Source organism: Ostrinia furnacalis, unplaced genomic scaffold (assembly GCF_004193835.3).
Source record: "Ostrinia furnacalis isolate ACB-3 unplaced genomic scaffold, ASM419383v2 OfSCF2256, whole genome shotgun sequence".
Classification (NCBI taxonomy): Eukaryota; Metazoa; Arthropoda; class Insecta; order Lepidoptera; family Crambidae; genus Ostrinia; species Ostrinia furnacalis.
In genome coordinates, this window is record NW_021132495.1 from 339,300 (window position 1) to 351,248 (window position 11,949).

Sequence of the window (11,949 nt, forward strand, 5' to 3'; positions counted from 1 at the left end):
ACCACCTGCTTCAGACGCAGAGGTCCCGGGTTCGATTCCCAGTGGGGGCAGATTTTTCTGTTTGGTTTGGTTGGTGGTAGGGCTTGTTCTAAGTCCGCCTGGCTGGCTACCACCATCTTATCTAAGTCTTTCGCCATAACAACAATGTTAACAGCAGTGTTGTGTTCCGGCAGTTAGAGGTAAGATAGCAAGTTCCTCCGTGGTTGAGGATTCCGGGTGAAGCTCGCTTCCACCTTCAGCCTGATCGTCACTTACCATCAGGTGAGATACAGGCCAAGAGCTTTCTCGTTGTGGATAAAAAAATGTATTTTTGTTGCAGAGGACATAATGGAACGCGTGTACATAATAATCGAGCACTTCACTTTCTTGCTATACGTGAACGTGTGCCGCAGTCTGTTTGAGAGGCACAAGCTGTTGTTCGCGTTTCTGCTGTGCGCGCGAATTCTGCTCGACCGCGGCGCGATCAGGCTCATAGAGTTCAACTTCTTGCTGAACGGGGCTAAGATTGAGGAGGTGAGATACACACGATGTATTTTGCATTTGTGTAAGTCATTACCAAAAGTAAAGCCCGGTCTCCGAGCACGTAGAATTTTGTCCAATGACCCCAAGCTACCCATTTTTTATTGCTCGCGCGTAATTATGTTACTGTCGCACTCGCACACTCACTGCGGGCGCCCGTCGCACAGTCGCGACAGCGATTCGATTTTTACAAGTTATGTATAATTTTCAAATCACTTCTAACTTTGGACTTGACAGGAGCTGGAGAACCCCGAACCGAAGTGGGTGTCAGAGAGGATGTGGCTGGACATGCAGCAGCTGGCCTCCATTCCCACCATGAAGCAGTTCGTGCTGGAAGACTTCCCCAACCAGATCAAGTTCTTCCGGACTTATTATGACGCCTGGAACCCGCACAAGTAAGCCTCCAAAACCAGCTAAAGCCCGGTCTGTGAGCACGTAGAATTTTGTTCAATGCCCCCAAGCTACCCATCCATATCGCTCGCGCGTAATTATATTGCTGTCGCGACTGTGCGACGGGCGGCAACATAATTACGCGCGAGCTATAAGGATGGGTAGCTTGGGGTCATTGGACAAAATTCTACGTGCTCGCCGACCAGACTACAGTGCCATGTATGTAGTACCAATATTGGAAAATATAAATTAACCTTTACTATCGTTTCCAGGCTCCCATTCCCGAAACCATTGGACACTCAACTGGACGCTTTCCAGAAGTTGCTGGTTTTGAAGTGTTTGCGGCCTGACAAGCTGGTTCCAGGTCTCCAGGTAAGTGTAGTTATTGTTGTGTAAATGGCAATGCCAGATTTTGTATGGAAGGTGGCGTCTTTTTTTCTTCGCGCGGCCATCGACCAAAGTTTTTTGATTACAAAATAATAAACCAAACTTACTATGACATGTATACCTCTAAAGTCAGTCTGAACTGAGTTAGGAGCTTTAGAAGTTTGATGATTTACATACTAGATTTGCTTTTTGCGCGCAAGTTTTGTAAGAAATTGCAACAAAATATTCCGCTATTTTTTTATTGCGCTGATTCTACCCCACACTGATGTCTGGAGCATATAATGGATGGTATTGTTTGTTTACACATACAATGTCACTATTTTGTTGCAATTTCACACAAAACTTGTGCGCAAAAAGCAAATCTAGTATGTAAATCATCAAACTTCTAACGCTCGTAACTCAGTTTAGACTGAGTTTAGAGGTACACATGTCATAGTAAGTTTGGTTTATTACACTATTTTGTAATCAAAAAACAAGGTTTAGTCGATGGCCGCGCGAAAAAAAAAGACGCCAATTTCCGGCATTGTCTTTTGCCTTGTGATGTGGCTATTCGCAAACCAGACTACCATAATGGTGCGTCCACACTACTGGGCGAACGGGCTCGCGCGGCAAACTCGACATCTTGCTCACTCAAGAGCAGAGTGAGCAGGATGTCGCGGGTTTAAGCGTAAAAAGATGCCATAGTCCGACAACTTCGTGTGCGACCGTCTTGCGGTGGACAGGCGGTGGCGAGGATGAGGTTGAGTCATAGCACGTAGCAGTTTCATCAGAATCAGAATCATAATTTCATGTCATGTAACACATGACATGAAATTATGATTCTTCCCCGCTACACCACTCGCTACCCGTTGACGTCTTAATACCTTCTCCACCACCATCACCACTATCTGTTTCCCCAAAGAAAAATCGCACACGAATTGGTCGTGTGGGGTCGTATTACCTATTATTATGTACCACCTATCTATGTATGTGTAATTGTATGTGTTATTCCCGGTATGTATGAGTCAGTTGTGGAGGCGCAGGCGCATTGATCGGATCGGATCTTCTCAGCACTTGCCAAATGTTGGTCTCGAAGCGCTGGTAGGGTAAACAGATTCTGAGACATGTAGAGGCTCCTTAAGAGCCAAATGATGATTTGTAAGAACTATTTATTATTCTAAACAAATAAAGAAATTTTGACTTTGACGCTGCGCCAATAAACCGGAATTTACTAAATACGACGTGTATCATTTATTTATCCCACGTTCACGGCAGACACGCAGTCGTGACAGTCGGAATATGGAGTTACTTTCTCATTTGTATTATTAGTTTGGACTTGTTTTCCAGGATTACGTGGTGGTGGGCCTGGGCGGGCGCTTCGTCGAACCACAGCCAGCTGACTTAGCGGCGCTATACGCGGAGTCCGACCCGCTAGCGCCCATCATTTTCGTACTTTCTACTGGCACCGACCCTGCTGCTGGTGAGAGTTTATTACAGCTTGTACAAGTTGCTCCAAGGGCAGGAAATTCTCGAGTGGCGACCACGGGCTGGAAGACGTAGCGTGGGCAGGCCTCCTACTAGGTGTACCGACGATCTGGTAAAGGTCGCGGGAAGAGCCTGGATGCGGGCAGCGCAGGACCGTTCATTGTGGAAAACCTTGGGGGAGGCCTTTGTCCAGCAGTGGACGTCATTTGGCTGAAACGAACGAACAAGTTGCTTAGGATTTAGGACAAGCTGTTGAATCCATCTTCGATATCACTCACGTAGAATCTGAAAAAATCTCAAAGCTCAAATTTTCAGCGTGCCAGTGAATGCTAATGAACTGTCAAATATTTACAAAAAATGGTTCTGTTACGTCGCATCACGCATCTCTTTTTATCACAGAGTGTTGAAAGAAAGAAAGAAAGAAAGAAAGAAAGATACATTTATTACAGTGGACATCACACAAATACAGGCAATTACATAGACATGACAGTGGCACATAATAATAAAAGAAGAAAAAATAAAAACAAGAGTAAACTGAGCAGTGCCACCCATTCACCAACCAGATGCCCACTGCAACGGGACCCCACTCAGCATATGCCGTGGCCCACGGTGACGAAGGCCACGGCGCTGGTTTTCAGTGTGCCCCATGCCGAGTGAGGGTTGCAAGAAAATATTTTTTTCCTGGCGGCTTGGTGACTGGAATTGAACCGCCACCGGTGCAGACGGAGAAGATGGTGAATTGTCTGCACGTGAAAAAAGAGGTTGTCCGGCTTGCAGAAATTTATATAAGTTACCGTTCCTTGTGTTGTAATTAGAAATGTAAATAAAACAGCTCCCTCTCAATTGACACAATTTATTTTTATCTCGTATGCTCATATATAGTTAACAATTACGATATTATAATAACTACTGTAATAGTGCCAATCTCAAGGGATTCAGGGTCGTTAGTTAGGTTCGGTTTGGTGAATATTATTGCCACTACAAATTTCTTAAAACTCAGCCTAAATATTAAAAGACTCTAATAGTTAAGATAACTGCACGATGTCAGGTCGGAAAGACTCCTACTTGAAGGATGGAAAAGTGGGTACCTTGGAAGCCATGCGGTTATAAGCCGTTACCCTGAACGTTCCTCTCTTCTTCCGGGGTCCAACGGGTCTCGCACACTTTTAGGTTACAAGCAGCGTCCTCCACGGCCTCAAGCGCGCAGTGCCAGATGAAACTCTTGCATCCCTTTGACAGGTAAGCGTTCAAACTCTTGCAGAGACAGAGGTTTGATGACAAGGAGGAAATGCGAAGAGATCAGCATTTTAGAAAGGACAAATATTTGATACGAAATGAAGAGAAATTAAAATATATGAAATATCAAAATGTAAAATATGAAATCTATGAAATATAAAATTTGAAATCCCGCATGAAGGCTGTTCACTAATTTGAGCTTCGCTCGCAGCCCTCAGCAACCCAATACCCTCATCCGAATAGAATTTAGGGAATTTCTGGAAGAAACCATCACATAAAATACCACGTACTGGAATACGAAAAATATCAATCACGAAAAATAAATAAATTCTCCGACGGGAACTTACCTCATGTGTGATTATTTTAAATTATATTATGAAATTATCGTGGATGCATTCTGCAACACACGATTTAAAACACAGGGGATTACATCCCCGAAAATAATCAAATTGCGGTTGCGCACGATCGACAAATTCCTAAGTGATTTGACAGCTCCACTGACAGCCGCTCTGTCATAGACATCGCGATACGTTTCGTTTCGCCGTTTGAAAAAGTAAATACTGTACTAATAAAACCATGATGAAAACAATTTCCAGAACACTGAAAATATTCCATTTGAAAAATAGAATAATCAATATAAAAACACTAGGAAATGTTTCAATAAAATATATTTGAATTGACTGAGCAAAAAGCGCCATCTATTGCAAATTAATTCTAAATCACGCCAATAGATGTCGCTAGTGGTATCCTAAATCCAAATATCGAGAAGAAATATCAATTTGTGAAAACAGCCAAAATTGCAACGCTACAANACCTGCATTCAGAATTCCCCATAGAGTCCCAACTGTGAACCAGTGGTACTCGAATCCCCAGTAACGTTGTAAGGCTATTTCGGCCATTACTAACATATTTTCTGGAATAGCCATCCAGTGGGCCCTAGGGAAAGTGTATATTTCAACACATGTCATCCCTAGAAAAAATGTCTGGGTTAAAAACCACAGAACAAAAATGTCGCTGGCCACAATATAAATTGGACGTCATCGCAACAAAACACAAAACACAGGGAATAGTGCATAAACAATAATTAAAGATTTTAGTTAGCATTATTTAACAAAATATCCAGGTAGGTACTTTAAAATACATTATGTACTTACATATTATGAGTACAAATGAATAAACACTAAAATTATAACTAAAACTGTGTTTGTCTTGTATGAAAAAACAGATAACTAAAGTAAGTAACTAAAAGTTATAAGCTATAAAGCCCAAAAGCAGTGTAGGTATAAAATAAATATAACCTAACAAAAAAAATGTTACTTACTTGTCCCAACATAATATACAAAATAAGAGTTGCAACACAAAAAAATATGTAACCTAACATCATGTAAACTAACCTCATATAGAGTAGTACGCTCTGTTATAATGGTTAACATAATAGTATGTAAGTTGACAACCTAAACAAATTTATGTGGGCATCACAAATAAAATAAATTACAAATAAAACAAGACAAACAACAGCACACACATGAGAGATTCCCTAATAAAATGAGGGTCACGGACCATTGGTAAAATAAAATAAAAAATAAAAAAGCTGCACAAAATTGTCTAGATAAACATACATAAATAGTAATATTAGTGCACAGATAAATACAAAAGGCGGGAAATCGGTAAGGATGATATGACTACGTTTATTAAGAATACTAATGAAAAGAATACTAATAAAAAGATAAAACTGTTTGTATAGGTGTGTGTGTAGTAATTGTGTTAATGTGTAATATTCGTAAAGAGTGACATTGTTACGCGTTGTTGAGTGTCTCGACGCCCGCAAAACCGGTTTGTGCAATCGAATGATTGATTGCGCGCGATTCGACAATTTAGTTCATCCCATATTGTTCCGAGCGTTACACGCGCACCTACAAACAAAAAATAAATAAAAAAATAAAAAGTAAATAAATTCCAGCAGTATTGGTCGTCTAAACATATAATTCAATTTCAATTAGTGTCAAATATATAATTATGATGTCATTAGAAATAAAATAATAATCATGAAACAAGTATTTAATATGGTGTTACAATGGTGTTACAAATAGCATGTCCGGAGAGAAAAAATTTCAATTTTCAAGTAGTGACGTCAGGCTACAGCAGTCTCGATCGTCTTGCCCACTTCCGTGCTTGATCGTCTGAAACCTTTAGGTAAGCATACAAGTAACCTACTCCAGTATTTGTTCGTTAAAGTGTTGCTACTAGTGACATCTCGCTCACTCAGTCCTTTGTTGCTCTATTCCGCTAGGTATATTAACTTTACGGTTGAACCGCATATGCATTCATAAGAAGGCTAAACGTCACCCAAAAGGGCGATGGAGCATGCTATGCTCGGAGTTTCGCTGCGTGAATCACAAATGAGGAGATCCATAGGAAAACCAGTGACCGACATGGTCCGCAGGATTACTAAAATCATGTGGCAGCGGGCGGGGCACAAAGCTTGTAGAGCTGATGGCCATAGGCACATAAAATTCTCAAGTGGAGACGACGGGCCCGTATGTAGACGCAGGCTTCCCACTAGGTGGACCGCCAATCAGGTGATGATCGCGCCAAGTACCTGGATGCGAGCAGCGCGGTACCGGTCATTGTAGAAAGCATTGAGCGAGGTCTTTGTCTAGCAGTGGCATTTAACTGAAACGGCAATGTGGAATTTAGAGATAGGAAATTATAGAGATTGTAATGTGCAGATCTGCTGAAATTTGCTGACAAGATGAAGATGGGCAAGCGCTTCGAGAGCATCTCGCTCGGGCAGGGCCAGGGCCCGCTGGCCGAGGCCATGATGCGAGTCGGCTGCGACTTCGGCAACTGGGTGTTCTTCCAGGTCAGACTATGGCGATTATCACACTGCGCCGCGCTCCGCCGCGGTACGCGGGACGACAGATTTAATGATTGTATGCAAGTACCTCAGTTTGTATAGAAAACACGCGCTACACAACACACTGCACTGACAACGCGTCTGCGCGCGGGATTTTTTATATGAAATCACGCGGACCGCGGCGGAGCGCGGCGCAGTGTGATAAACGCCTATGGGCTCCTATAAACGCCGTAGTTCGCATATAGCGTTATGCTGTTAGGCGGCTGCGTCACAATGCTAAGCATCGACCAAACCAACGCGTGCAGATCGCATCGGTGATGGCGATCAACGTGCGTGCATAGGCCAATTATAGAACGTGCGACCAATGACAGTACGTTGATGTGAACTTATCCCTATAAATTCATTCTTCATCCACAAATCCGCAGGCAAAGTAGAATAAGATAAAATACTTTCACTTTTCTCTGCATGTCGTAAAGGACAAAAATACGAAGATCAGGCCACCCCAGCTCTTAAAATTGTCGTCTAATGAAGTGGATACTAAATGACCTGATCTCAGTTACTAAGTTGTGTAAAACCCATTGCAAATGTGTATAATTATCAAATGTTTTGTTTTTAGAACTGCCATTTGTCGCCATCTTGGATGCCGGTGCTGGAATTAAATGTCGAGCATATTCAACCGGAATTGGTTCATAAGGTACGTAATTTTTTCTGCAAAAGTAGCTCTTTTTCCTCCAGTAATAAGATTTTTCTAAGAATCCTTAGAATGTTAAGGAGAGTAAAGTCAAATAACTATAATATTTTAATAATTAAAATAATTTAACAGGATTTCCGTCTGTGGCTGACCGCTATGCCTTCCCCACACTTCCCAGTAGCATTACTGCAGAATGGTACGTACATTAAATTCTTCTTCTTTGTTTTATTAATATAATAGCTATAAATACAAACCCTAAAATATTACTTCTCAGTTTTTGTATAGATGAGTAGGATTTTTTGTAAACGTGTATCTAAAATAGTAGAGAATTTAAGACCCCGCTTATCCTTGTGACGCGCCTCGCGACGCATCGACAGCCCTAGCACCCAGCGCAGAGATTTTGACAACCCTACGGCTGCGCGGCCGCACGCCGCACGGACCGAGCTAATATAAGAGACGGCGGCGACCGCGGGAGCCTAGCATTCGCTCGGGAGCCATCGTAACAGCCAGACGATCGCGCGCGCGTCTACGGCTAATTACGCAAGAGTCTCTAGCGAATAGCTACCCTCACTGTTCCCACTAACCTGGCTCGATAGGACTTTCGGCTCGCGCGGTTTCCGTGACACGAGCGAACCATCGTTGCCTGTATACACATTCCAATCCTTACCGAGTACATGCTTTACTCAATCCCGACCTGCGGTAGCAATCCCGCTGCCACCCTTCCTGGATTCCTCCCCACTCGCCACGTAGGTCCCAAGCCTTTTTACCTTTGGTACTCGAACCCCCACTTCGTTGACCTCGGTTACCGATTTGGTGAGCGGACCATCCTACCCCCCTAGTTTATAAGTATCCAAACTAACACTTGCTAAACCTCGCACAGGGCGCCGCCCCTCTCGCGGATACGTAAACTAGTCTCGGGACGCGAACCGGGCGCGTCGCTATCCCTCTNGTTGCCTGTATACACATTCCAATCCTTACCGAGTACATGCTTTACTCAATCCCGACCTGCGGTAGCAATCCCGCTGCCACCCTTCCTGGATTCCTCCCCACTCGCCACGTAGGTCCCAAGCCTTTTTACCTTTGGTACTCGAACCCCCACTTCGTTGACCTCGGTTACCGATTTGGTGAGCGGACCATCCTACCCCCCTAGTTTATAAGTATCCAAACTAACACTTGCTAAACCTCGCACAGGGCGCCGCCCCTCTCACGGATACGTAAACTAGTCTCGGGACGCGAACCGGGCGCGTCGCTATCCCTCTTGTCATAGTAGATTTGCAATTGTGGAATAACTTACCCATTGTATAAATAATAGTAATTTAGAGTCAGTGAAACTAGAATAAGTAAACTATTGTGAATTATAAGTGCCATTGTGTTATTGATTGTGCGTTTCCTTGGTCGAGTATCCCTGTAGGCATCCCGGATAGGTACACATCCCTCATCGCAGAAGGCGAACCGGGACTTAGTACTAAACAGCGGGGTGTCAGACTGAGCTAGCTAAGACGCCCCGTTGCATCCTATATCGACCAAAATCCAAAACGCAGGCTACAAAATGACAGTGGAGCCACCTAGAGGAATCAAGGCGAACTTGCTGAAGGCCTACATGAACCAAGTGCCTGACTTTGCGGATTACTTCAACTCTTCGGACAGCAAAGTTCCTAATTTCAAGGTTCTAAATCTGGTTACTGAAAATAGCAAGTATAACTGTAGTTGCTACTTTAGTAGCTTTGTGTTTTCTGTAATTTTTAGCTCAGTAGCACTGAATCTATCAGTCGATCTTTGTTACCTCATTGTAACATTCCCACATAAAAGAAGATAACTTTTATGTTATTACCATGTTCCTAAACAATGAGGGTTTTCGCGAATGAAAGGTCACCGTTAGATGGTGATTGGCGTGATTGGTGGATTTTGACATATCTGTTAATGTCATGTCAAAAATAACCAATCCTGCAGCATTTGAACCTCGCGTCTACGTATTGCCATCTGGCGGATTTTTTATTCGGGAAAACCCTCATTTCTTCCATTTGCCTGTGGTGAAGTTAGCGTCAAATAGTTCCTGAGTGACACCCAAAGTGGCCAAAAACCTTATTCCAAATGTAACAAAGACGTCTTGTGAACTTTTTGGCTACTTTGCGTGTCACGAACTGGGTGTTAGCACTGGCCCATTTATTGTCCTAAAGCAGTGGTAGGGTTAATATTGGGACGTGTAAAAGTGCTTTTTAAAAGCCCACTTGCATAAATAAATGAGCTTTATTGTTCTGCCCAGTGGCTGCTATTCTCGCTGTGTTTATTCCACGGTGTGGTTCTTGAGCGGCGAAAGTTCGGGCCGCTCGGCTTCAACATCCCCTACGAGTTTACGGACGGCGATCTTCGCATCTGCATCTCACAGCTTCATATGTTCCTTACTGAGTACACCGAGGTGCCGTTAAGGGTGAGTTCTTGACTATTCGCTAGAGTTGTAGCGCTTTACTGACTAGTAGCACTTAAATTCTCGGCATATACTGGCCCGAGAAAATTTCCAACGACGAGCTATTGGAACGCTGCCACGAAATTCCGATCGACCAGCATATAAAACGCCGCAAGTGGAATTGGATCGGCCGCACTCTCCGAAGGGATCCCGATCACATCCCCAAGCAGGCTCTAGATTGGAACCCCCAAGGAAAACGCAAAAGTGGTCGCCCCAAGCAAACTTGGCGGCGCACTGTAGCAGACGAGGCGAAGAAAATCGGCAAGACCTGGAGCGAGATCAAACCCGAAGATCAAGACCGAACGCGATGGAGGACTGTTGTGGACGCCCTCTGCCCCATCTAGGGGACATAGGACCTTCAGTCAAGTAAGTCAGTGGTGCCTAGAGCGGCGCAATTTCGGGCCGCTCGGCTTCAACATCCCCTACGAGTTTACCGACGGCGATTTACGCATCTGCATCTCACAGCTTCATATGTTCCTTACTGAGTACACCGAGGTGCCGTTAAGGGTGAGCTATTCACCATTTTTTTTTCATTCGCTTCGTTACTCACTTCACTTTTCTATTTATTCTCGGCTCCTTCTTGTTACGTCACAAGAATGTGAAGCAGTTATAGCTTAATGAAGAGATCCGCAGGAGACCAAAATGACCGACACTATCCACAGAATGGCTAAAATCAAGTGGCAGTGGGAGGGGCACATAACTCGCAGAGCTGATGACTGCTGTGGCAGAAAAGTTCTCGAGTGGCGACCACGGGCTGGAAGACGTAGTGTGGGCTGGCCACCCACTAGGTGGACCGACGATCTGGTGAATGTTGAGGTGCTTGGATGCGGGCGGCGCAGGACCCGTCGTTGTAGATATCCTTGGGGGAGGCCTTTGTCCAGCAGTGGACGTCATTTGGCTGAAACGAACGAACGTATATGTTAGGGCCCTCGCCCACGACGACTTTTTGTCGCGCGTTTCGTAAACGAGTGACAGCATCGCTACTAAGGCGCGTTAGTCGCATTGAGGGCTATCGTTTTAGCGCTCACCAGTTGGCGCCACTGTAGAGTAAGGTCCTGTCACTTGCTAGTCGCGAAGACAGTGGCGCCAACTTGTGATCGCTAAAGTGGTAGGAGGACTATCGCATTTGCACTCATCAAGATGGCGCCACCGTAGAGTAAGGTCCTGTCAATCGCCAGGGGTGCCAACTGTTAAGTATAAGAACGATAGCCCTCTTTGCAACGCCCTACAGAAGTGATTCCAACGCGCTACTAACGCGCTACAGCAGCGCGATTGCATCCCTACAAAACATCGCCGTTGGCGCGGGCCCTTATTTTTAAAAGGGTTACTTTCAGTCATCTGTCTCCAACTTTGCGAAACAAAGAAGTCTATATTATTGCAGTGGTGAGAAAGAGAGAATATAATAACCCGTCTGCCTCCCAGATGTTGACTTACACCGCCGGGCACATAAACTACGGCGGGCGCGTGACCGACGACTGGGACCGCCGCTGCCTGCTGTGTCTGCTGGCCGACTACTACTCCACGCAGGTGCTGTCCGACCGGTATATGTTCGACGAGAGCGGCGCTTACAAACAGGTGACTATTCTTAATTTATACAGACAGAATATCAAGGATTTTTGCATCATTTATCGTTATAATAAGTGCTATTTTGCGTCAATATGTGTGTAGTCTGGTATGTAGTCAACTGTATCGTTATTCTAATGATAGAAGTACCCTTCCCCCCTCACTTCCCCCCCCGCCCCGCACGGTGTAGTGCTAGTGTACGGAGCTCTCGGGAGTTTTTGCTTATAAAAATAGATAAATCGCTTATAAGTGTTTGTGAGTGTAATAATCGGTTTGTATGTGACACGAACTACGGAAACTGTAAGTTATTCTGTCTATTTATCGCCTCTTTTGTGTTTTCTGGTTAAATATTCGGTGAGTAAACATCTTTTTTATTTT

General features: G+C 44.2%; 1 protein-coding gene across 1 annotated transcript in view; it reads left to right on the forward strand.

Annotated features, from left to right (window-relative positions):
- The window catches only part of LOC114354902 (dynein heavy chain 1, axonemal-like), a gene marked incomplete at its 3' end in the record, with an annotated part of 53,712 nt that extends 42,129 nt beyond the window's left edge, over positions 1-11,583 (forward strand). The window contains exons 32-41 of the mRNA XM_028307493.1: positions 320-513; positions 757-914; positions 1,182-1,281; positions 2,623-2,755; positions 6,726-6,859; positions 7,470-7,547; positions 7,677-7,740; positions 9,086-9,210; positions 9,808-9,972; positions 11,431-11,583. Coding sequence (XP_028163294.1) covers positions 320-513; positions 757-914; positions 1,182-1,281; positions 2,623-2,755; positions 6,726-6,859; positions 7,470-7,547; positions 7,677-7,740; positions 9,086-9,210; positions 9,808-9,972; positions 11,431-11,583 — 1,304 coding nt within the window. The remainder of the gene's footprint in view (positions 1-319; positions 514-756; positions 915-1,181; positions 1,282-2,622; positions 2,756-6,725; positions 6,860-7,469; positions 7,548-7,676; positions 7,741-9,085; positions 9,211-9,807; positions 9,973-11,430) is intronic.
- Between the last annotated feature and the right edge of the window lie 366 nt (positions 11,584-11,949).